This window comes from Lissotriton helveticus, chromosome 7 (assembly GCF_964261635.1).
Source record: "Lissotriton helveticus chromosome 7, aLisHel1.1, whole genome shotgun sequence".
In the NCBI taxonomy this organism is placed as follows: Eukaryota; Metazoa; Chordata; class Amphibia; order Caudata; family Salamandridae; genus Lissotriton; species Lissotriton helveticus.
In genome coordinates, this window is record NC_136068.1 from 250922537 (window position 1) to 250949531 (window position 26995).

A 26995-nucleotide genomic window follows, 5' to 3' on the forward strand; every position below is an offset into this window, starting at 1 on the left:
TACTAGAATAAAAGTTATGAATGTTTAAAGTTTACAGCAAAAACGAACACTGAAAAGATCAAAGCGCCAACATTTGATATCTAATCGAGCGACACCGAGTTAAAGTTAAAAAATATGGCAGACCATGATGGAGCGCAGGTCGGATACTAAAAGTGGACATGCCCCGTTCGGCGCTTGCCTTTGGGCTTAGAAGAAATTCTGCAGGGAAGAGCGGTGGGGCGGTGGGCTGGGTGGGGGGGGTTTCGACAGACGAAGACGAAGGAAAATTTAATAAATAATTAATTTTCCCTTGTCGTGTGTCGAAAAAACCCCACTCCCCCCTCCCCGGCCCCACCACCCCACGGCTCTTACCCTGCACGGGCCGCTGCTGGCTTCTTTGTATCCCCACCAGGTTTGGAAGTGATTTATTCTCCTTTCCATTGTGGAATGGAGTTACTCCGCTTTTTGCAGGATCTATCTCCGATCACGATATGATACAGTGAGGGCACACTACATCTTTGCGATATGTGTAATGATCTGCTATAGATGAGGTAAAAAAAAAAGCTTCACCACCTTAGAATATCAATTAGAATTTTTCCAAGAACGCATTTCATTTCCATGAATGGATGTGAGTCTGTATTTGGTATTTGTATTCCTTGTGCTTACAGGAATAATATTTTTACAGACACAGCCTATTTTAGTAGGCGAACAATTACTCCCACACTGTTTTTCTTTCTGGCCTCCACTCCTACTGTTGGAAGGCATCACACCTTTTCAGGAAAAATTGCTGGCATTGTTTTTGTGTGCTGATTTTAGAATAACATCCTGTACCACATGCACTCATCATGAAAATGCCCAATGCTTCTTGGGCTGATGAGAATGACATGAGTGATGTGCATGGTATTGCCAGAGTGTGAAAGACTAGACCGCTCACATCCATCTATTTACAAAGTAATTGCACTTGGCTACTCCTTTGTCCGTGACTAGTAAAATTGCATATGGCATCCCCAAATACACCACCAGCCCCTGCTCAGAATTATTTTCACATGGTCACGTATAGAGAAGATTTAAAAAAAAAAAAAGGTTATTCCACTCAAAGTGCAATAAATGGTAAGGTACTAGAACCAGGAAAAGGCAGAGGTTAAGCTCTATGAATGCAGCTCTGAGAGCAGACTTGATTGGTTTGTTGGTATTTTTTGATTGACCCACTAAATTCAACTTTGTGTATCAATTTTCAAACTAGTAAGTAAAGAAATTGAACAATAGATACGATCTTGAATTGTATGATAACCTCTCTATGATTTATCCAAGCATCTGATTAGAGCCAGAGCCAGTAACAAATCCAATAAAATATTAATTACTGGTTTTAAAAATGAAAGTATTAACCAGGTTGGAAAGCAAATAATATACCCATAACCAACTGCATTGCAAATATTATGGCGCACATCCTGTCATTTGTCATATATCCTGATGGTCAGTTATAGAAAGAAAGGGGTAAAAAATCTACCATCGTAGCCCTGAATTTTTAGTAACCATATCCTCTCTTTTAATTTTCAGCACTGGAATTCAAATCTGCCGACTTTCAAATCGGCACAAATGGCAAGGCCCATTCCACCCATGAAAATAACACCAAGCACCTGATCGTGAGAAGGGGACAAGCATTTGACATCTCCCTTCAGTTCAACAGAGGGTTCCAGGATGATGTGGATCAGCTCACCTTCATCATGGAGACTGGTAATTACTTAAACAGGAATGTTGGCAATCGTATCAGAACACAGGAATGCTGGGAACTCCTTTGAAGACAAATGAGTGGCGGAAGGCAAATAATGGCTGATATAGACCTTCTGCTCCAACGTTCCAATATGTGTCTTCCTGTTTCTTCTTGTTTAATTTGGTATAGTGTACCCTCAGTGGGGGGGAATGTTCTAATAGCATTACGGCTCTTCTGTCCTATCTTTACCAGTAATTAATTCCTTCTGCTTCATTGTCAGTGAGGCTCAGGATGAATATTTAATATTAGGAATGGCCTTCAGTAGCAGGCTATAATGATTTATTAGGACATTGGAATGTTGAGCGCTCTATTGAAGACAATGGAGTGCTCGGTGCTTCTACTAGCCGGTAGAAGCCCAGAGAGCAAGATTCCAATGATTTTTCATTTCACAGCCAGTGCTGTGAACAAAGGCTTCTCGGAGCCTGAGGGGATTTAAACCACCTTGAGCTCCGAGGGGCCTTTGTTGTTGCAAATTAGAACATTCTGCCCTCTATGTTCCAATAGCTTTGGAGCCCTCCATAGTGGGCTCTACCAGCCATTAAAGGCCCACTCCCTTGTTAAAGGGCCTTTAACACTGGAGCGGCCCGCTGGTAGAGCCCACTACGTCGGGCTCTAAGGCTTTATTAGAGTGTGCGTGGAACTCAAGCACATCCACAATAGACACAGATAATCTCCTATCCAGGTCCACCAATCAAAAAAGTACCTCTTCATCATCTTCTACTCTGCTCTCCATAAAGTACACTTCACAGGTAAGCATAATCATCTAGAGCTGTAAGAATTTAGAGCCTGCCAGCGGAGTGGCACATCATTCATAACTTCATAATGTTGGAACGTTTGCGGCCTGTACACCACCTCAACAGCTCGGAGTTTTCCTGCAAAAACTTTTCTTTTTTATGGGCATTGTTTTTGAATACATGTATTGTTTTTTTCCTACAGCAAATAGCCGTTTTTAATGGTTTTTTTAACTTAATGAATTGTATAAAGCTGGAAAAGCATAGCAAACCTTAATGGCCTAGGCAAAGGAGGGCAACTTTGCCCACCTTTAGGATTTACACAATTTTCAGACATAGCGGAGTTTATGCTTGTAGCTACATTTTCTTACTTTTCTAATTACAGTCTAAAATGTTGTAAGAGCTCAGGAAACCAGTGCGTAATTTGTGTAGCTTGGACCATATTCGCGGCGAATGAATCAGGATGTTTTTTTCATGATCAGACTTTGACCCAGAGGAAGAGAAAGAAAGGCAGAAAGAAGAGAAAAGGAAGGAGGAAAACAGTGGCAAAAGTAGAAAGCAATAATGAAAAAGAGTTTGCAAGAGTGACTAGGGTGTATAAAAAAAGAGGCACGTGGTGAAATCAAGACTAGGTTCTCTTGGTGTCTGGCAACAATGGCTTTCAGAGGTATCCGCGGCAAGTTCTTCAGAAAAACCTTTGGGCCCTGTATGCATTAATTTTATTTACAAATTAAATACTGCAGCAAAACTTCTTGGGGCGCCAAGGATTCTTGTGCCGTGACACAAGATGATATAGAACCTCTCTGCAAGACTGTCTGAAGAACATTGTATTTCTACATTCTCAGCTATGTGGACAAGCAAGCATATTGGACACACAAACGTTTTTTGCCCTGCAGCAACTCCAGAATTGCCAACATGCATAATGGCCTCATGTATTTGATATTTGATATTTGATATTTGATATTTGATATTTGAGGGGTATTTCTAGAGCGCGACGTTCGCTCCGGAGGGAGCATCTTGGCGCTTGGGAACCTAAATGAAACCAGTCCAGGGGGTTAGATGGAAGCTTTGGAGTAATCGTCCGGGAGATTAAAAATCCATGTCTTTAGCAGCTTTCTAAAGGGTTTTTCCTGGGTTTGTTGTCTGAGGGTTTTGGGCAGTTTGTTCCAAGCTTTAGATGCAAGGAAGCTAAGGGTCTTCTCACCCTTCGTTTTCAGTTTGTATTTCGGGAGAAGAATGAGGTTGTCATCGGTTGAACGAAGGTGACGGCTGGGCACGTAGTGGGGAAAACGCCTGGTGAGGTATTTAGGGCCTGTCTTGTTGTAGGCACGGAAGGCTATTATCAGGATTTTGAAGAGAATCCTTTTGTGAAGGGGGAGCCAGTGAAGTGAATGAAGCGCTGCAGAGATGGAGGATCTGCGGGGTAAGCCCAGGACGAGACGGGCGGCAGTGTGAAGTACGCTCTGCAGTTTTAGGAGGGTGCTCTTTTTGACTCCTGCAAGCAAGCCGTTGCAGTAATCCAGTCGCGAGATTATGAGTGCGACTGTCACCGTCTTTCTGGCATCAATGGGGAGAAAGTCGAAGAACTTTCTCAGGGATCTGATCGTTCCGAAGCATTTACCTGCGATGGTTCTGGCGTGCTGGTCAAAGGAGAGTTCAGAGTCAAAGATTACGCCGAGGTTCCTGGCTGACGACACCGTCTGGGGAGGGGCAACAGAATTATCCGGCCACCATAGTGCTGGGCAGAAAGAGATATTTGTGCCAATCGGGAGGATCTCTGTTTTGCTCGAATTGCATTTCAGGTGGTTATTGTCCATCCATCGAAATACTTCGGTCAGGCAGTGTTTCAGGTTGAGTTCAGCTTTGGTAGATAGTTTGTCAAGTGGCACAATGAGTTGTGTATCATCGGCATATGAAGTGACGGGTATGCCGAATGATTCTATCAGATTAAGGAGGGGAATGAGGTATACGTTAAAAAGGAGAGGGCTTAGGATAGATCCTTGCGGAACACCTGAGGAGACAAGTTTGTCTTTGGAGTGGAATGGGCCCAGAGTGACAGTTTGGGAACGGTCCGAGAGAAAAGACGTAATCCAGGATAGGGCGGTGTCGGAGATACCAATGTCCCTGAGTCTACTAATGAGGATGGTGTGGGAGACGGTGTCAAACGCCGCCGTTAGGTCGAGAAGGATTAGGATGGAATTTTTTCTCTGATCTTGTAGAGTTTTTATGGTGTCAGACAGTTCAATGAGAGCGGTTTCTGTCGAGTGCTTGGGGCGGAATCCGGATTGTTGGGGATGAAGAAGGTTGTTATCATCCAGGTAGCGTTTCAGCTCGCTATGGACTAGGTGTTCCGTAATTTTTCCTAAGGCCGGGAGTAGCGAAATTGGGCGGAGGTTGGTGAGATCCGTCAGGGGTTTATTTGCTTTCTTCATAAGGGGTTTGACGATACCTTTTTTCCAACGGCTGGGTACTGAGCCTGAGCTAAGCGAGGAGTTGATTAGGCTGTTGATGGTCGGGTTGACCTCATCAATTAGTTGGTGAAGTATCATGGGAGGACAAGGGTCGGACGGGGCGCCAGAATTGCAGGCCAAGATGGCTTTTTTCGACTGCTCAAGAGTGACAGGGGAGAAACGACTTAGTGCAAGGCCTAGGGGGACCAGTGGAGGGGACACTGGGGGAGCAATGGGGGGGGGGGAAATTGATTTGGAGCGCGGCAATCTTTTCCTCGAAATAATCAGAAATTTGATCGCAAAATTTCTGGGAAGGGGGGATTTCAGGCTGGAGTACCTTTGGATGCGTGAATGATTTAACAATCGTGAACAGAACCTTTTGTTTTTGGCCTGCGTTTTTTATGGCATTGACATAGTGGTTTTTTTTAGCCAGTTTAATTTCCGAAAGGTAGTTTTTCCTTGTGGCGATATAGGAGGAGCGGTTAGTAGCCTCGTATGTCTTCCGCCATTTTCTTTCTGCCTTTTTACATAGCAGATGCGCTTTTGCAAGGTCTGGTGTGAACCAGGGGGCATTGATTTTAGTTTTGGTTTTGCGCCGGGAAATACAGGGGCGTGAGGGCGGGATTCTGGATTTGATTTCTTGAGTGATCCAGTTTTGGAAAAGATCGGCGTCAGTGTCGACATTGCCGGAGAGAATAGGAGCTTGAATTTGCATTAAAGGATTAAGAGTGATGTTATCCTGGACCTTTTTCCAATTGATATAATTATCGGGGTGAAAGGCAACTTTGTCACGATTGGGTAGGTTTTTGCTCAGGATATGGAATGGGATCAGGGAGTGATCAGACCAAATCTGGGGCAAAGGGGAAAGAGTGATCAAGGAGGGGGAATTAGTGCAGACTCCATCAAGGGTATGACCTAGAGAGTGGGTGGGTGAGGTGACGAGTTGCCTGAAATTGAACATCTCGAGGGTTTGTACGAACTTGATGGTATGAGTATCTGTTTTCGATTCTAGATGGAGGTTAAAATCACCAAGGAGGGTGAAGAAAGGGTATCTAAGGGAGAGTTGTCCTAAAGAATCGTACAGAGAGTCGAGAAACTCAGATGCATTGCCGGGTGGGCGGTAGATAAGTCCGCCAGAGAACGAAGTGTGTTCGTTCAGTTTAATAGAGAAGCCTAGTCCTTCAGTCTCTTTTTCAGAGGCTCTAGACTAAAGGTGTGGCAAGGGAAGGAGTCTTTAAGGATGATTGCAACACCTCCGCCTCGGCCCTTGGCTCTATCTTCCCTGAAGAGGGAGTAGCCCAGGGGAAGAGCAACAGCAATATCAGGGTTACTATCTGCTGTGAGCCATGTCTCAGTTATCATGAGGCAGTCGAGGTCGGACTCCAAGATGAGGTCGTGTATGTCTTGGTTGTGCTTGCACATGGAGCGAGCGTTGATCAGGCCGCCTTTGAAGGAGGGTAGAGGGGCCTGAAGTATATTGGCCGATGGGACAGCTGAGTGGAGCTCTGTGGACCAGTGGCAGAGTTTGCAACTAACTAGGCTTGAAAAAGCAGTTGGGTCGAGTATACATGGACAATGCTTAGAGGGCTGGAGTTGAAGAAGATCGCTGGGTTGGTAGGAGATACGGGAGGTGAGTTGGGCAGAGTTACCTGCGCCTGTCGCGGTCTTGGCGCGGACGGGCGCAGACGGGCTTGCCTTAGGCGCGCCTTCGGCGCGCAAACGGCGCTCCCGCTGCGCTCGTCCGCTGCGCGTCCTATGCACGCACATTTGTAGGGTGAGGAAGGGGGTGTGGCCTCCAAGGGGGCGGAGTCAGCGCGCACGCCGCTGGTGATGGCGGCTGCAGGCAAGGAACTGAGAAGGCGCGAACAGCTTTTAAAATCAGCTGAGCGCTAAGGTGAGAGCGAGCGCTGAGTTGTGCTTCGTTTTTAAAAGACAAGAAAATAGTGACACCACACAAGAGACAGAGTGCAGTGAAATGTACAGGTTTTTTTTAAAAAACAATAGAGTACCTCCAGCCCCAGCTTTCCGCCTCAAGACTGGGTCAAGGTTTACTGGTGACCGCTAGGAATCAGCGGGTTAAGTAGGGCGAGTAGGGGGCGTGGCCTCCAAGGGGGCGGAGTCAGCGCGCACGCCGCTGGTGATGGCGGCTGCAGGCAAGGAACTGAGAAGGCGCGAACAGCTTTTAAAATCAGCTGAGCGCTAAGGTGAGAGCGAGCGCTGAGTTGTGCTTCGTTTTTAAAAGACAAGAAAATAGTGACACCACACAAGAGACAGAGTGCAGTGAAATGTACAGTTTTTTTTTTAAAAACAATAGAGTACCTCCAGCCCCGGCTTTCCGCCTCAAGACTGGGTCAAGGTTTACTGGTGACCGCTAGGAATCAGCGGGTTAAGTAGGGCGAGTAGGGGGCGTGGCCTCCAAGGGGGCGGAGTCAGCGCGCACGCCGCTGGTGATGGCGGCTGCAGGCAAGGAACTGAGAAGGCGCGAACAGCTTTTAAAATCAGCTGAGCGCTAAGGTGAGAGCGAGCGCTGAGTTGTGCTTCGTTTTTAAAAGACAAGAAAATAGTGACACCACACAAGAGACAGAGTGCAGTGAAATGTACAGTTTTTTTTAAAAACAATAGAGTACCTCCAGCCCCGGCTTTCCGCCTCAAGACTGGGTCAAGGTTTACTGGTGACCGCTAGGAATCAGCGGCTTAAGTAGGGCGAGTAGGGGGCGTGGCCTCCAAGGGGGCGGAGTCAGCGCGCACGCCGCTGGTGATGGCGGCTGCAGGCAAGGAACTGAGAAGGCGCGAACAGCTTTTAAAATCAGCTGAGCGCTAAGGTGAGAGCGAGCGCTGAGTTGTGCTTCGTTTTTAAAAGACAAGAAAATAGTGACACCACACAAGAGACAGAGTGCAGTGAAATGTACAGTTTTTTTTTAAAAACAATAGAGTACCTCCAGCCCCGGCTTTCCGCCTCAAGACTGGGTCAAGGTTTACTGTATCCCACGATATCACCTCCCTTCACAGGGTCACTCAGTGAAGGGTCAATATCACATGGTGAAAGGGAAGGTGAAATGGAAATCCCTGCATTCGGTTGGTTTCCAGCTCCTCTTTGGAGTTTCTGAACAGTTGCTGTCCATTCTAAGTTTTGAAATCATCCCAAGATATGGGTGCCACCCTTAGCAAGATTTTGTGTTTTATGGGGATGTGGTGGAGAAGTGGAGAAGTTGGAGTGGGGGGGGCAGGGGTGGGTTTTAGGCAGCTCTCTGCAGAAAGCCCTGCCCCTGCAAAGGCCACGCCCCCTCCTCAGAGCTGGTGTATCCTTCTGAACCACAAATGCAAAGAGGCACTAGTGGAACAAACATCATTCAAAGAATGATTACTACATAAAGGACTCACCTAAGAAGAGGCACCATGAGGCTGTCAAGGGGGAGGCGCTAGGTCAACCAGACCAATAACAGTAAATGTCACACTGTGAGTCTCACTGGTATGACTTGTGTATATATAACAGAGGAACGCGGTACAAAAGGGGGTGGTGATGGACGGAGCATCTGAATCAAACACTCACATCCAGTCAAAAGATCTGGGTTTAGTCCATCACCGTTCTTTAGCCCCCTCTGCCACCCCAGTTCAGACATGGCTATATGCAAATCAGTCTGACCCTGTGCCTCATGGAAACAGTCCAGCCCGAACTGCCAAGCCATGTCTTCCCTGGACCGGAAACAGGCTTCCGAGGACCGGTTTCTGGCATTCCAGCCGTCTTCAGCCCGGCTTGCTTGAATCCAGTGGCAAAGTGTATATAACAGAGGAAACCTGAGCATCTCTTTGCTGACAGTTGCACTTGAAAGAACACATTGTAGAGATCCACCTATGTTGATGTAATGAGCCTCTTAGTAAAAGGGCCATTGTCTTCACGTGGTTGTTATTCATATCACATGTTTTAAACAAGCCCATTAGCCGGAAAACATGAATTTTTTCAGGAAAATAAAACTTTTCATAGAAGTATATGCATCCCATGGGGACCCAAAACACAAATCACACATATTATAGTGGCCGTCTATTGTGCCAGATCTGTCGAACGAGCTAAGAATCAACATCAGGTGATATGGTACAATAATATTGTCCGAATATTGTCTGGCATATGTAGTTTGCCCTAAATATCACTTGAAAAATTATTGCCCCCCTTGGATTTAATGATGTAAATATACACCCAACGGGAACATATTTTTAGTAACTAGGGGGCATATTTACTAGTAAAGTGGCAAAGCCTGTCGCTAAGCCAAGAAGGCTAACGACACACTCTGTCACTTTTGAAACGCAGGGCTACACCATATTTACAAGAATATGGTGCAGCCCTGTGTTTCTCCTTGTGCTGGTGCTAAATTTAGCACCATAGTGCAAGGGTGTCTGCATTGCAGGGGAAGATTGTTTATGTGCAGGAAGGTCCCCTTCTTGCACATACACAATCTTTAAATGGTGTTTTGTAATTTCTATGAGTGCTGCTCAAAGCGGCACACACAAAAGTTGCAAAACAGCATTTTTTTCTAAATGTTTTTTTATGTGTAGGAAGGGATGCCTTCATTCACATGAACAATCATTTGCGTCTTGCTGTTTCCATGTGTGCTGCATGATGCAGCACACACGGAAACAGCAAACAGAAGGCGAAATTAAACATTTCTCCCTGTTTTGCAAGCGTAAGATCAGCCCCTATTTACACCACCCATGTAAATAGGGGGCAGCATCAAAATTAATGGGTGTTGCGGTGGAACGGTACATATAGCGTGAAAGGGTGCCTTATTTACAAGGCAGCGTTAATCCACATTCAGTGGCTTAACGCTGCCTTGTAAATAATGCAGAGCCCCAATCACCAATTCAACGTCACTAAAAGTGATGTTGTGGTAGCGATAGGGGCTTGTAAATATGCCCCTATATCTGGTGATGATGATGATGTTGGTATGTATTTGTAAAGTGCAAAAGATACCCTAGAAGGGCGTCCTAGCACTAGTTAGGCTTAGTAAACTTATTCAACTAGCCGGGTTTGGGACTTAATATTATTCATGCAGATAATATGCTAACATAGAACCACATCAGGTGCGCTTGGCAGTCAAAGAACCGATTTATAATAAGTAGCAGAGCAGCTACTATGTGGTCGTTTTATTTTTCAAACTACATTTTATGAACTTTTCAAAGTTGCAAAAATTCAAACTCAGTTGATTTGCTTGAGATTCTTTACATCAATCACATAACAAAAATAAACAAGATAACACAAACAAGCTGCTAAACAAATCTGAATATCACACAAGCCAATGTTAAAACAACAAATCATGTAATTTCGAATACATAACTAAGCAGCAGATCGACCACTACCGGTTCAGTAATTCGACAACACAGCTGCACCACGTTCAGCCCCATCTAATCAGATTTTCACTCAGTGTTTGTCTCTTTAAAGCTTATCCACTCGATTTCTTGGTGTCAACTCATGTCTTAAATTCACAACTCAGTGGTAAGCTTCTGAAAACATTTACCTTTTTTACGATCAGCTTTCCTAATAAAATTACACTCCCAAAGAGAAAAATGTTCGCACAATGTAACAAGCTTTTCAAAATACTCACATTCCTGTGATGGTTAAGGAATATCAATTTCTAAATCCAGTAAAGTCAAACTAACTCAAACGCCGTCTCTTTAAAGATAGATGTCAAATACCCTATAAATCATATGCTACACAATCCTTCACATCATTAACATCTTACAACTAAAAATAAATGTACCTATTTTGTAACCATATCTGATTTAAGAAAGCCTCATTCTGTCAGGCAGCACAGTGCTGAATTTGTAATACAAATGTCTCCTTCTTTAGGTTGTTTCAGTTTAAGTTCAGTAGAATAAGCATTTATATAAACAATTGATAATTAGAAAGATAAACAGTTAAAATAAATCAATGATGTATACAATTCCAGTCTTAAGCTTAAAGTTAAATACTCTTCTTGAAACTAACCCAGTTTTTCTTCCACAGGATCTGGAAAAAAGACAAAGGCCCCACTCTCAAAACAGACATCAGCCAACAACTGGGGTGCAACTGTGAAAAGCAACAAAGGCAATTCCCTGGAAGTCTCATTGTTCACACCAGCCAATGCCATCATTGGATGGTACACTTTGTCACTTGAGATCAATAAGAATTCTGCTCAGGAGCTTGGGGACTTCATCATGCTCTTCAACCCTTGGTGTTCAGGTAGAACAGAATTCATCATGTTTTTAGCAAAATCTGGGCGGTGGTACAATTAATATGATGACATATTCTGCTGCAGTCCCAAAGAACTAGTGTCTATGCCATGAGAATAGAAGTAAAGGAAAATTTGCTTGAAGCACATTTATGTGGAAGATTGGTTCTCTGACTATGAATATGGAAGGCTGGTTAAGTATGTATGAGTGAGGAGAATGGTTGTGCTTCCATGAATCTGGATGAATGGTTCTGTGTCCAATAAAGTGGAAGAATGAATCTGTGTCTGTAAGTGAAGTGAAGTTGTTCCACGCCCACGGACATTAAAGAATGGCTCTAAATATATGAATGTGGAATAATGTTTCTGAATGAAGAACATTGGTTCTTCAAGACGAATGAGGGAGAATGGTTATGTTTCATTGAATCTGACTGAATGGTTCTGTGTCCATGATTCTGAAAGAATGGTTATCTGTCGATGAATGAGGGAGAACACAATTTTTTTATGAATCTGGATGAATATACCTAAGTTCATGAAAGTGGAAGAATTGTTCTGTATTTGTAAAGTAAGACAAATAATTTTGGCTCCATCAATGTGGGAGGATGGTTCCATGTTCTAGAATCAAGAAAAATGTTTTTTTGCATCCATGAATTTGGAAGAATGGTTCTGGGTCCAGGGACATGAAAACATAATTTAATGCACATATATGAGAACAATTCATTCACAGTCCAAAACACCAAGATCAGGGTTTGCACTCTAGTATATGGGTGATTGAATTTAGACTCTAACGTAGATGACTCAAACAGCATTGCGCTAGGATTGGGTTTAAACATCAGCACCCTCAGTGGCGAGATCACACATCAACATCTGAATATAGGAAGAGAACATATTTATGCACAAAATATAACACACTGTTCTTGGATACATTTGTATTTATGAGCAGCTACTCACTTCTGGGTTTCAATTTCCCTCAGATGATGATGTCTTTCTGAACAATGAATCTCAGCGGTTTGAATATGTCCTGAACGAAAATGGTACCTTGTTCACTGGTCACTCAAAGTATATTCAAGGTCGCTCGTGGATCTATGGACAGGTAAGGTGCCATTTACAGAATGTTATGATTGCTTTCTTTTCAACCACCCATTTCCTGGCATTACAATTGTACTGTCAGAATCTGAAAGTATAAATTATGGGTTTCTGTGATGGGAATAAACAAATTCACTGATAATCATATTACATGGATATATACAAGGTGTGCCAACAAGCAATATGAATGCTGGATCTATGACAGATTTTGAAGGATTAGTTCTGACTATGCAAATACGTGCAATTGAGTTTCTCTGACTGAATTTATCCTTTGTTGCCATCCTGAAATTGTGGCATGGATGCAGTCATTCTGAACCTGTGTCTCCCACCTCTGATATGTGAAAACAGTGCACTACCCTAGATTCTAATACGTAAAGTGCAGAAAGGGTTTGTTTGTTGCAAATGTGATTGGAGGTGAGTTTCTAAAGAAGTATTTCTAAATTTCTAGCTGGATACATGAATCCCAGGTTCTCCTGGAAGAAGCTAAAAAAGAGGCCAAGGTGTGTGCACTAACTAGTCCAGCTTCCAGGTTCCCAACCTGATGTACAGTACATCAGGTTCATTATTGAAATGGAAAGCTTTGAGTTTAGCTTGATTTCTCAGTTAAAAAGGCTTGGGACTGGATGTATTTAATTCAGTGATCAAATATGTGAGTTTGCAGCAAAGTTTCTCATTGTGGTCCATTGACACAGCATCAGGTCTGTGGAATCGTTTTCATGACTAGACACTTTTCTTTGGCTGTCTGATTTGAACTGTGGCTCAAGGAGCTGTGAGACACAATGATTCAGTGATTTAGTATGCTGCAGAATTGGAAGGCTGTTCTTTTTGGATGTTGTATATCAAAATACAGAGGGGCATATTCACCAACTGTAATTTGTAATGTGTTTAGTAATACTACTACAAAACTATGAGAGTACTACAAAAGGTTATTCACAAAGGTACGAGTGTGCATCTCTACCTCCATCTTTCCTATCTTTTCTACGGGACATCCTCACACATGTAAGTTTACTCCTTAGTAGTAAATGTCCAAGGAACTGGGGTAGTGGCTGAACAATGAAACAGGTGGAGTTTAGGAAATAGTAAGGATGGGTTAAGGGAAGGTTAAAGAGGGGTTTAAGAAGGGACAGACACCAACCCACAATAGGGTAATCCCTTTCCTATTCAAGAACTCTACTTCTAAATTTACTAATGTTAAAAAGGTCTCAAAAGAGTAGCAAAAGTTCTCCAGGTCACATCTGGAGTAATTGTAGCTTATATTTTAATAATTTATGTTTTATTCATGTATATATATATATATATATTTTAACATTAAATAATATTTTTTTATATTTTAACTATTTAAAAAAATGTAATTTGATATTTTTACCCAATGAGGGTTTTACTTTAAGTTCCCAACTTCATTATTATAAATTAATACTCATTAAAAGTGATGTACATAATTAATTAAAAGCATGTTGATTATAGTGATACATTTTATATTAATTTTACATGAACAAAAGTTGCTGAGATATTTTATATTTAAATAATTCATGCTTTTATATATATATTTTTTTAACATTACATTTTATTTATTTATATTTGAACTATTTTAAATAATCTAATTTAATATTTGTTCCTATGGGGTTTTATTTTAAGCTCCCATCTTCATTATTTTCTGTGGTAGGGTAATGCTCAGTGGCTGGCCATATGTAGTGGACGTACTACTGTTTTTTTGGGCAGTAGTAACATACCATATACAATTGGTTCTATCTCTTTTTCAAGAAACTGCCCCTGTAAATTGAAATCTTTAGTAATTTTCTTTGTAGATTTTGTGAATAACAGTTACTCAAATGTGCAAGATTAAATTGAACATGTAAATTACTCACAAGTGTAAGTTACCTTTGTGAATATCCTCCTGAGATGTATATATTAACCTACATCACTATTGAATTTAATATATTAACTATAATATCAAGGTAATTATTCATAGGTGAATATGGATTTACTATTCTTAATTACACATCTTCATATCTAAGAACCTTGTATATAAATGAATATGTAGAGGCATGGCATTGTCCAGTTCCCCATGCATCTTAGTAGAGGAAAATTTGGAAAGGGAAACCCAAATATATGTCTAGGAAACCTAAGGAATACACATTTCTCTCCTATCAGTTACAATACCTTCACCACGTCAAACACCTGAGACTCTACTAACCACCAACTACTCTCCCCCTGTGCTCAACACCAGAGGAAAGCCCCCACATATGCACTTGGCCAAGGTTTAATGGCATTTCAAACGTGCAAGCCATGTTTGAGAAAGGGATTTGTTTAACTGCACCAAAATATCAATTGGAACCTGAATTTTCTTGGCCAGGTTTGATAGAGCAGGAAACATTGAATATACTTGTCTCATCCTCAGCTATTATTCACTCAAGGTCTTCCAGAGTTAATTAATTTTATCGAACTGTTACATTTTCCATTTGAAGAGCGAGCTTAGTAAATAATACTTCCATGGTTTTTTGCAATGTCCTTGGTCACTTAAGGGATGATGGAACTATAAGGTGTCTCTAGAACCAGAGGGGGGGAGACAAAAAGAGAAAGAAAGTATACCAGTGCATATTGATCTTTAATTTTTGTGATTTGGAAGTACACTGCAAGAGTTAACCTTGCGCTTTCATTATCTGTCCGTGAGTGCTCCATATATCTTTAGAAATATTACCTATATTTTAATCCTCTGTCTCATCTCTTCCCTCTTCCACTATAGTTTGAGGATGGTATTTTGGAAATCTGCCTGCAGCTTCTTGACAAAAGTTTGAATTACCGTAACAACCCATCTGCAGACGTTTCCAATAGAAGCAGCCCAGCGTATGTGAGCAGAGTCGTCAGTGCCATGGTAAGAGAATGCATTGTTGATTAATATGTCATGCCTAACTACACGTCAAATAGATATAAAATCTATTGTTCTCATCATGTTGGAATGGATAGCATATCAAGATCAAGGATATGCCATCAACAAGAGTCCCAGATAGCAAAACTAAGCTGTCGCTGTTAAACTGTCAAAGGACTTTTGAATTAACTGGGTTGTGCTGCTACTGTATTCCATCGATGCTCTACTGGTGGTCTTAATCTTGGTTGCCAAGTATGGCAGAGTAGCAAAACTTACTATCATGTGGATGGTGCAACATCATGTGGATGGTGCAACAATGTGATTCAGTCAGCTGTAAGAAGCTAGTATTGTTCTCTGGTGGTAAGGGCAGTCCTGTAGTACTTGCAAAGATCTTCGATAAACCATACTGCAGCCTAGAGTTGAATTTAATGTGTTGAGGATGATGGGAGAAATAAATGTAAATGTATTGAAACTTATATAGCGCACGTATCACCCGAAGGCATCAAGGCGCTTGCCTTGGGAACCCGTCCTGGCTTTTCCCTGTGAGATAACCCCTACTGGGTATCCCCAGGGTGAAAGCCAGGCATCCCGCAGCGGGTGGGACGCTGTAGTGGAGATTAAGCAACTATTGCCCAGAGTTGCAGCGTGGGACCCCATGATTAGAATAGGCACCGAGGCGAGAATTATCGAGTCCGTGGACATTTAGGGCTCAGGACCCTGCCGCGTCGGGTATTGAACCCTGGTCCCGGGCCAGACCTCTGCATCAGGGTCTGCCGCTCTAATCAGTGAGCCACACTCCTCCACTAAATATGGTGCATTTGAACTTTGGACATCAATTCTGAGTGTTTTGAATGATGATCCTAAGACTATTTTGAAAATACACCTCTAGTAGGTAGCTGCTTGATGACAATATTTTAAAATTACCATGCCACAAATTGAGCCTATCAATTTACATGGGCAGGACAATTATATAATCCATTTGCTTCCTTTTTATTATTATATAATATTGTTTTTAGATTGTGTTTCTCTGAGATGGAAAATCATGCCTTAAATCCTGGAAGCATTTAGAATGTGCAGCTAGGGATAGGTCAGAATCATATACTTATTGTTAAGTCTGGTTTACCCTTCGTACCTTAAGTGAATGACAGGTTGCCTCTTTGATGTACATGTGTGTCAGCCAGCTATGGACCGTATGGTGAATGAAAGCTATTTAAGTTAACATCTCCTGTGGTGACATAACCTTTTCTAGAGGGTTAAATATATCCATTATTTGCCATATAGCACTGCAGGCATGGTTCTGAGGTGCGCAATAAGCCTCTGATGACTCTTTACAGGTGCATTTTGATAGATTAGTAGAGTACGCCAGGGACATGATCTCCACAGTCATTATGGGAGACCTTTTTTCTTGAAAATGCAGAGGGGTGTTCATGGCTTCCTGGTTGGATCTAAATCTCTAAATACTTTCACAGCAGGTACATTGTGGTCTTTATTTTGAATATTCTTTTCTTATGTGCTTACCTTCTCTTTCTGAAATTTGGTATGAGTATGTGTGGAAGGTGGAGCTACTCGTTATGATCTTGTTGCATGCTCCCTACATCAGCATAGACCATGATGTGAAGTTTTGTCGAAATGTTTGGACGGGGCTGTGGGAGTGAAGGTATCGGCTATGCTATGCTGTGCTTTTGCAGTTTGTTGAGCCTGGCCCTCTCTGCAGGGTAACTCCCCTATTTTCTGAATCTGTTTTTGCTATGTTTAAGACTCTGTACACTTCACCACTGCTAACCAATGCTAAAGTGCATTTGCTCTTTCCTCTAAAGATGGCAAATTTGTCTTTCACCCCATTAGACTATTTAATTTACTTGGAAGTCTCTAATAAGGTGGTACTGCAAGCATCCAGAGCCTGTAAATTAAATGCTGCTAGATGGCCTGCAGTACTTATTGTGCCACTTACTCAAGTAGTCCTTTAAAATGTGCCTCAGGCCTGCCATTGCAGCTTGCGTGTGCTGTTTTAAACTGCCATTACGACCTACCAAAATTAACCTTTTTCCAGGCCTAGACTTTCCTTTTTAATACATTTGAGTCACCCCTAAGGTAGGCCCTTAACAGCACATACTTCAGGGTGCATTGTATTTAAAAATTGGGACATGTTGTTTTAGGTTTTGCATGACCTGGTCGTGAAAAACCCCTCAAATTCATTTTTCACCATGGCATGGCCTACCTATTCCAATGGATAACATTGGGTTAGCTTATTTACAATTAATATGTGATACTTTTTGTTTGGGAGCAGGTAAGAATGTCATGTTTGGTTTTTGAAGAATTGTAATATAAAACCCTTTTTACTGGTAAAGGCAGATTCTAAGTAATAATTCTGAAAATGCCACTTTTAGCAATTTGCAGTTTGTTGTACTAATTTATTTGGTGCCTGCAGTCTCTATCCTGCGTAACATGACTAGTATAGTTGCTAGTTGGTCTTTGTGTATACTTCCCAGACAGTATCACAGTAGAGGACTTGGGTGTTGGCAGGATGTGCCACCCCAGATTGATGAGACGAGCTGAGCTATCACCTGTCACTCTTGCACTTCAAAGACACTGCCTCAGCTCACACACAAAGAACACCACACTAGCCTATTGTGACTACAGAAGTCTGGGACCAGGGCAGGGAGGGAGAGAATTCCAGAATCTTCTCCCACTTCAAACCTGGCATCGGGAATAAAAATGGGACCCTCAGACCCACTCTTCAGCACACTACTAGACCTATGGACATACAGAAGAAGCACTGTCCTGCTGCTAGAGGACTGCCCTGCTGCTTGAGACCTGCCCTGTTGACTGAGAAGGATGACTGGACCTGCTTTCTTCATCACAGTCTACCTAAGTGACTCGTAGGGTTAGCTAACCTCCTTTTCTGAGGTACATGAACTCGACAAGTTCCAGAGACCACCCTTCAAAAGTCAATCTGATCTGCTGCACTGGACCTGCCTGGACCTGCAACTGGTGCTGCCTGAGCCCTAGTGGCCTCTGCTGGAGTCAGTTCCTGATACCCAAAAGGTGTCTTCCAGGTCCTGGACCCCTGGTATGGTATCAGTTGAGCTCCTCCTTGAAGAAAAGGAGAAGTCCTGAAGTTTTGAAATCGTCACGACCGCAAACCGATCCGTCCATGCCAAGATCTTAATGTCCACTCCAAACGCCAAAGTGAAGCTCTGGTGAACTCAACTCTCTGCACTACAGTGGCAACCAGTGACAAGCACCCATACAAGATCTGCATTTCATGCTACAGTATCGACAGCCTATGGTGACTGCCAACACGAAGCTCCAGAAGCAAACATCATGACACCCAACAGGATCTTCTTGCTACATCGACGACCATCAACGAAACCTGACTTCTCTTTGAGCTACATCGGTGGCCATCTGCGATGCTTTCTCTTCTCCTCATAGCCTCCTCAACCACAAACTGGACTCTTTGCACAGGGCTTTGAGAAGGTAACGTTTTCAGAGGAACTAACCTGGTCCCTGTATCCAGAACCACATTAAACACAGTCAGACTGAATTTGTAACTTTCACACAGTTTTGAATGACCAGATAACCACGATTGGCACTTTGTGCTCTATCAGTTTTTCCTTTAAATGCAGACATCATACCATATTCAAGTACAGTTAATCAAAACTGTGATAACCTACAGTGTAGGGAATGTTTGGAAGCATGTCTATAGTGTCAGAAAACATTCCTGTTAGATGTGTTTTTTTGGTCTGGCTTGGCAGCGCAGCTGTTGTCAAACGATTATGTGAGCAATACTAGAGAGGGTGCTTTGCCCCGCTCACATGCTGGGAGCTAGGAGTAGATGTGTTAATTGCGGAGATGTTGTATGCTTCCACAAAAAAAAGTGCTTACCCTCCATGCAGCTGTGATCATTTTGTTTATTTATCCAGCTACCTAAGCTTGAACTTTCAGTGGCACATACATGACATTGGAATGGTATTTCAGTGTCTTAGATAGCTAGTTAATGTATGCAGCACAGATGATAGGAGGGCAGGCATTAACCTACATGGAGTTTTAGGTCTGGTTTGTAATGCTTCACATTACCATATAACATTCTATTAAGGCCAGAAATGTTGGCATTGCCAATGCTTTTTTATGTTGCAATTACACATTCTGCAGAAGATAAAGGAAGACAGGAATGCACTATGTCTTTGGATCAGAAGGGCTGGTTCCAAATCACATTTTCAGGACAGCTACCAACTATATTGTTTCCATTTAGATTACTTCTAGGTATATATTCAGGTGACTATACTCAAACTGCTCTAGAGTATTTGGCCCTTGAGAACTAATCCTGGATAATCTGGTGCTAAACCAAAACAATCTACCAGAATATAAACGGTGTCAGCAGGACTATGGAGCTCTATTTAAATTCTACAACATTACATGGTAAAGACCAGTAGCCTTTGTTTTCAATTTCCTATCACCTTTTCCCTATACCTAAGCTATTGATATTTTACTTTCCAGATAAATGTTAATGATGAGAATGGAGTGGTGGAAGGCAACTGGAGTGGAGAGTACAAAAATGGAAAAAACCCATCAGATTGGAACAGCAGTGTGGCCATACTGCGACAGTGGGCCTCGTCGGGATTCAGAGGAGTCAAATACGGACAGTGCTGGGTATTTGCATCCGTCTTGTGTACAGGTACTAGAGCGGCTAACTTTGTTTTTGAGTCAATGAGATGTTCCATTATATGCATGCACATCAGAGAAATGATACAGGCTCTGTTTAGCATCTGTGGATCTAAGAGAACATTTTGAAGCTAGGCCCATGGTGGGATATGACAAACCAGACAAAATGACTAGTCTGTAACATGGAGACTGAGCGTGGAGACAAATTCATTTCTGGATCTCTGCCCAACTCTTAGACTACATGGCCAAGTCCCATTTAGCCCATCTACCATTTCTGTGGAGTTTTTGCTGAAGCAATAGAAAAGATCAAGGGCAAACGAGCATAGAAACAATGTCAAGGGGAAGGTGGATGTAAGAGATGGAAAAAAGGCAGTCCTGGCGTATGCGGTAACCACAGAGGGTACCCCACTCTAAGTGAAGAAGACCATTGGTGGTGAACTTCTCAGTCGTGAAGTGTCCGAGATTCAAAAAACTTCTATTCAGATGCAGTCCTACCAACTTAAAACAAAATCAGTGTGTAAGGAGGGAGGAGGCTGTGGGAGGTGGCAGATCTTCATGGTGATAACTGCCTGAGAGGCACTTTTGCCCCCTGCCAGAAGTATCTCGTTCGTCCTCCATTAAAATCAAAAACTTGCCCAGCCTGCTGCTGAAGTCTTTGGATGTTTTCACACCCTTTAATTGACTTCAGCTGCTTAAAGCTTGCGAAAACAAACTGGATGCTCACTTAGTACGGGGGCTTCCAGCTCACTTTCCCTACCATCGTATGATATTGGCACTTCACCTGGAGGCTATGTAAAGCAAGTATATATCGTGTGATACACAATGAAACTGTGTGCAGGGGCAGGCCTGCTGCTGGAACAAAATCTATACTGAGAATGTCACTCACTAGTTCTTGCACAACTAGATATAATGAACGATAGAGTCAAGGAGATGATAGGGGTTTAGAAGAGAATGATCAGTTGACTATGTTATAGGCATGTCCAGGACTAAATATAAAGTTAATGCCCGATTACTACTTGTAGTACAAAGGATTACTATATGCTTCAAACTTTCCATAGCATCCAAATCTACAGACTAGGAACTGGAATCAAAATATTCATCCACTTTCTATAGGACTAGATAAACAATATTAGATGTTACTCCAGCTCGAGTACAAGCAAGCAGTATGTCAGAAAAAATGATATCCAAAATTAAACTTAATATGAGTATCACCCTTAAATCAACAAGAGAACAGAAAGTGTTTAATGTACAATTTACAATGTTGTCATACTGACATATTTCTGTATAGTTTGGTCAAATGCAATTACTCAAAAGCAGCATCTGCACATTCTCTAAGTTTATATATGTTGCATGTGTAAGCAGCACTCTTTCCCAAAACTAATATCCTGTCCTAATCATGGGCATATCAAATGCTTTTTTGATCAAATGAGTGGCTCAACCACTGATGTGACATTCTATTTTTCCTTTGCAGTATTGAGGTGCCTTGGAATTCCTACCCGAGTGGTGACCAATTTTGAATCCGCCCATGACACAGATGGAAATATGGATGTAGACATTTTCTACGACAAAAAAGGAAAAGAACTGAAGGAAGAAACCCGTGATAGCATATGGTGAGGATGATGTTCCATATAACATTCCAGTCCTGGAATGGATTCCCTTTGTAAAGCAATATCAAAATGAATAAATACTAGCAAAGTGCACAGACAACAAATATAATCAGAAATCTGAGTGATCGTTATAGTATCCGCGATAAAATCTCATACCACTGGAATGGGGTTACAGGTGGGTGCCATGTACCCCCAAGACATTCCCTTGCAGGCATGTGTAGTCACTCACAGATGCAGCCTGTAGGGGGATTTCTGCCCCCTTTTGGAAGTGTAGGTCGAGTGCGGCCTGCACTGTGAAAGAAGTAATGGCTGCTTCAAACAGTTGCTGTTCCTTTCACTAATAAAGTGTCCGGAAGGCAGCAGCAAGTTCTAGTCTTCCCTGTGGGCAGTGCATTAATTATAATAGGGTGCACTGTGTCTTATTGCACCTGGAGCACCCTGTTAAAGGTGCTATCAGACACAGGAGCAATGCGCCCTATCTTTAAGACAACTTTGGTCATCATTCTGTTGCTGTATTCACATTAAACTTTTGCCATGGAGGTGAAATTGTTGCCCAGACAGTAAAAATGTGTGCTAAAATTAAAACATAGTGAAATAATACTTCCACAAAATTTGGCACATCACACCACAAAATGTACTTTTCCTTGCTGAATTGTTTAGTCAACTCATTTCATTTTTTCTTAAATTGCTGCATAATTCTAGTAGTTTTAGTCATGAGTTGATAAGAAAATGCTTCAGTTGGGGCCTCCTGCAGTTGTGGGGATGGTCTGAACAATCCTGCCAGGGTTGATGTTGGTTTCCGGTCCAGACCTACACAGAATGCTTCTTCTTGCAAGGTTTTTAGTAGCATTGATAGTCCTTAGCTTGAGACTGATACTGTACAGTTTTCTGGAAATTTCCAATGGATCCAACCATGATAATGGGCCCTCTGTCTCTTCAAATGTGAATATATAAGTTCTTGTGTGTGGTGTGTTTTGTAGGTGGACTAGGCTAGGCAAATCCCAGGTTCTGTATATTGTTGACAGGCCCTTGAGCATGTTTTGGTTGGTTACTCACTAATACATCTGAAATCCCAATGTGCTTGGTGTAAAGTTGCCAGATCAAGTGAATTTCTGAGGGATATTGTATTTTTGAGATGTATATAAAACAATATTTCCAGTGTATTTAGTACCTCAACATCCCCACACTTTCCCAGTGTAAAACAGGCATAATCCCTGAAGAAATAACCTACAGTTTTAATGGTAATTTAGTTTTAAGGTGCTTTTGTTCATTTTAAAATGTAACCAGAAGTTACACCACACTATTTGTGCACACCACAGTGGAGAGAGTACAACCAGGGGTGGGGGTTGTTGGGAATGTTGGATTGTGTTGTATTTTTTTGCCATATAGAACAAGGGAGGAAAGAGCTGGTTGCGGCTCTGCTGCCCTATGTAGCGTTGTAATAGCAAAAACAATAAAATTAATTTGAACCATAAAATGTAACCAAGGCACTAGGGAAGTCCATACAGTGTAATTCGGGGAACTCTGCCATTTTGAGATCCTCCCAAGCTTCTGGTCTTTCTCAGGCCCCCCTCTTATGCTACATATGTTGCTATCTGTCTTTGGCATTGTTAACTTCCCGGGAAGTGCTCTATTACAGCCCACTGGGAACACAAAATCATGCTCTGTGCAAACGTGCAGGAGGTCACCTCAAAATACAGTATTTAGAAAATTGGGCACAGGTTGAGATGACTTTCTCTGCCTTGTTAAGCAGCAGTAGTTTATTGAGATACCCTCCTTACTCCCCAGTCTAGGTTGGAGTGTCCTGGTTCAAGGATTGTCTGGGCTATACTGTGGGGAGAGGGGTGCAGTTCCTGTTATCTCTGTAATTAGCACTGGGTGAAGGTTGCAAACAAACATAGAAGCGTTCGCCTGAAGACATGCAGAAGTATTTACAGTAGCCAAGTCATGTTGTAGCCGCCACAACAAGGACAAGTGAGATCTGGTGAGAAAGGTTCAGCCAGGAAAGGATTCCATAAAGATTGGCAACAGCTATTCTTTTCTGTGCCTTAGAATTAGTGAATTCAACAAAAGAGAGGGGGGACCAAGGAGCCAATAAAGGTCCAGTGTCCATGCTCCTAAACCAAATCTGTTCACAAAAAGAGGACAAAGTTCCTATACCAGGGTGCAAAAGTCACCCACGTATCTGAGTGCAAATAGTCACCCATACATTAAAAACAGGGAAGAATGGGGAAAAGTAATCCTAGGTAAAAAATACCCTGATGGGAGAAGGAAAGACATACTACATCCTCTGCTGCCCTCACACACCCCGGAGGATGTCATGCTTCATCATCGGGCAATTTTGCTCCTCGTAGGGCCGGCGCTGCAATTCCCTATGGGTCCCCAAAGGGTCACTTTATCTGAGATCTTTTAGAGGATTAGCCGGATGTTGCATGCAGGTGTGTGGGGAAGGGTAAGGGAGGGTAAATCAATTACGTGCAAACATGGTAGTGTGCTAAAATCAAGGGTATGGAAGCAGCGATAAGATTGTCTAGGTAACCCTTGGCAGTTAAAAGTACTGCTTAAAAATGACTGACCCCACAAGGCCCACTATGCCTGGGTGTCACTAGTCAAGGTCAGCATTAGTGGACAGGAATTAAGTGGCAGCACTTTGTTTGAAGAAGGTGACGCATCTTCTTGCTAAACTAGGAGTCAGGGCCTGTCAGCTCTCATGTAAAGGACCCAGTGAAGTGAATGAACCTGAAAAGAGAATGAATGATTATTTATATTCATATTACTTCCCATTGATTTCTTAGTGTGTTGCATGAAAGAACCCTATTTTGTAATAGAATTCAACATCAGGTCTACTACAGCTATAAGAATATTACATTTTGTGTACTCCATTTTGCAGGAATTTCCATGTATGGAATGAATGCTGGATGGCCAGAAATGATCTTCCATCAGGTTATAGTGGATGGCAGGTGGTGGATCCAACTCCTCAAGAGCTTAGTGATGGTAATACCAATATTTAAAAAAACACATACTTCTTGAAACTTACTTTTCTCCGATATGCTTTAAAGCATCTGATCCTATGCACCTGCTCTGGTGAGCTAATTTGTTCTTAACCCCCGACAGGAATATTTTGCTGTGGTCCAACCCCCGTCCGTGCGATTAAGGAAGGCAAAGTGGACATTAAGTACGATGGCCGTTTTGTGTATGCAGAAGTGAGTGCAAATGTAATTTCTTGGGTCATCGAGCCGAAAACGTCGAAGAAGGAAAGAGCAGACAGCAACTCCAGAGCTGTTGGTCAAAACATAAGTACTAAAAGTGTGGGCTCAAGTGCACGTGAAGATATCACCAGCAACTACAAATAAGCTTAAGGTACCTAACCTCATCTCTTCTGCATGACTGACATTAATAAACATCTCAAGATTGCTTATATTGCTGTCATTGTCACATGGCATTTGAAAATAGTTCAGTATAGATAACAAACAGCATATATAATACATAAACCATGTGCACTCTCATCCTACAAACAGAAACAGATATTTCTAACCGTGCATTGAAGAGATCATAATCTCCAATCAAACTACAAACAGTCAGAACATCTGGTTGTCTTTAAACCACTGTTAAGAAACTACATGTGTTTTCAGCATTTTCCTTTCTGGGGTGAAGGGATGATGCATCCTCCCCAGACTGCAAACGTTAGTCCATTTAGCCAACCCATTGTCATATTTCTAGCAGTAGATATTCAAAGAATCTTATCTATTTATTTATTTTTATCCAGGATGTTAAAAAGCTGTGTTGCTGTTTATGCTTTTATGAGTCCCAAACTTCTGCTTTCCACCCTCCTGTTTGTTTAACAAGCCGTACAATCCAGTATCCTTGTCAACTCTAGTAAAATAGGTCCGATGGATTATGGCTGAAGCTGGTATTGACGTAACCTTTTTTGGAGCTAAGTTAGCATGGGAAGCCATGGGGCCTAAAACCTACATTGCTTCAGGACTTCTGGAGGACATTTTTAAAGCAGCAGATTGGTCTCAAAAATCTATTTGAAAATGTTTTTTACAAACCTATACAGCATGTGTCTTGCAATGTCATTACAAAGCTTTAAAGTTGTTATAATCAAGCCTTTGGTCTTGTAATAGAATCGAAATCTTCTGCACTAATATGACAGGTGCTTTGGATTCTATTAAAGACAAGAAGGGAATAATTATACCACCCTGCCTCACCCTGTATTTACCATCTTTATGTTTCCTTTCAGCTGAATCTAGAGTTAATTTCATTTCTCAGATGGGATCTTTCGTCCTTGGCAGCCATGCCAGTTTCTATATGGATTCTTCTCTTCCTTATCAATTTTCGGCTACTTCAAGGATACGCTCACGCCTTTGAATACAAGAGATTTACTTCAATGAAAATTTGGATTGGAGCAATGAAGAGAACATTTACTTCTCTGCAGAGTTTCTTTTACTATCTCATGCTCTATAATTGGTGACCTTACAATGAAGTCATATAGACTCTTGAATGATAACCTCTGTGTTATGTGTACTAGTATTGCGTCATCCATGTTGGATTTTTCTTTGCTGCTAAAGATTTCAGTAAAATAATAATTATCATAGTTCTCGCCTCTATGTCTTTAATGGAATTCAAACCTACTGTCACATTAACAGGAAAGATTTTCCATTATGAATATTCAAAAAGTGCTTGAGGAAATTCACATAACATGCAATTTTGACTTTTGCACAGGCTTTCTCTGAATGCCATTAGTACATTTAAAATTATGTGTAAGATTTTGACCCTACAGTTTTTGTGGGAGGCGTTGTTTGAACGCTTTGCACTAATCATCACTTCATAAACATGCTTGCATCAAAATTTACCCTCAGCATTGGTCAGAGATCTAACATTGTTGTTTCTGCTACATAAAAAGTGCAAAGTTCTCTCATTTGTATCAGGAATTCCCATAAAAGCCAAATATTAATCGGCGTGTCTTTGTGTTATTTAGAACTTGGAGTCAAATAGTGCTATTAATCAATTATTTTAAAGTGGGGGCAAACGAGTCTCACTCAAGGAGGAGATGCAAGAACTAGGTTGGAAATAAACACTCATGTAAATATGGTGGAAAAGAGTCACAAGAAGAGATGCCGGGGGTAGTTAGTAAGGGTGTATAGTTAGAGAAATTAAAAGAGGGGATATCACAGTATTGACCCATAAAATATTGACCGCCACATATCTCATTATATCAACTCCCAAAATATTGTTGAGGTTAGTGTAGATTGACTATTATTATGTGTGCCATAATGGCATTTCGGATTCAATATTATGGTCACAAAATATATCTGTGGGTCTAATTTTTAACTACAATAATGAGGAAAGCACCCTTAAAAGTCAATGGACAATGAGCCTCCTGATACGCCTTGTATAATTCTATCTAGTCTATTACCTTTTTGTAACTGCAGGAGCCTATGTATCTTGCTGCGTTCAATTAGCATGTGGAGGATTTTCCCAGTACTGTTACACATTCTGTATTCTTTTATACAATTGAGAAAGATCAAGACATCAAGTCACTCTTTGCTCATCAGAAGAAAACAGAGAATTGATGATAAAACATCTATGGAGAAATGATTTGAGGCCAAGAAGACCTAAAAAAAACTTGATTTCTCCAACAAG

The 26995-nt window shown here is 41.8% G+C and overlaps 1 protein-coding gene across 1 annotated transcript in view; it reads left to right on the top strand.

Annotated features, from left to right (window-relative positions):
- Positions 1-25946, top strand: part of LOC144768391 (protein-glutamine gamma-glutamyltransferase 5-like) — a 31243-nt gene extending 5297 nt beyond the window's left edge. The window contains exons 2-10 of the mRNA XM_078652020.1: positions 1537-1713; positions 10927-11142; positions 12103-12221; positions 14958-15086; positions 19578-19755; positions 21214-21352; positions 24240-24343; positions 24464-24709; positions 25593-25946. Coding sequence (XP_078508146.1) covers positions 1537-1713; positions 10927-11142; positions 12103-12221; positions 14958-15086; positions 19578-19755; positions 21214-21352; positions 24240-24343; positions 24464-24702 — 1301 coding nt within the window. The 3' untranslated portion in view covers positions 24703-24709; positions 25593-25946. The remainder of the gene's footprint in view (positions 1-1536; positions 1714-10926; positions 11143-12102; positions 12222-14957; positions 15087-19577; positions 19756-21213; positions 21353-24239; positions 24344-24463; positions 24710-25592) is intronic.
- Positions 25947-26995: the final 1049 nt, after the last annotated feature.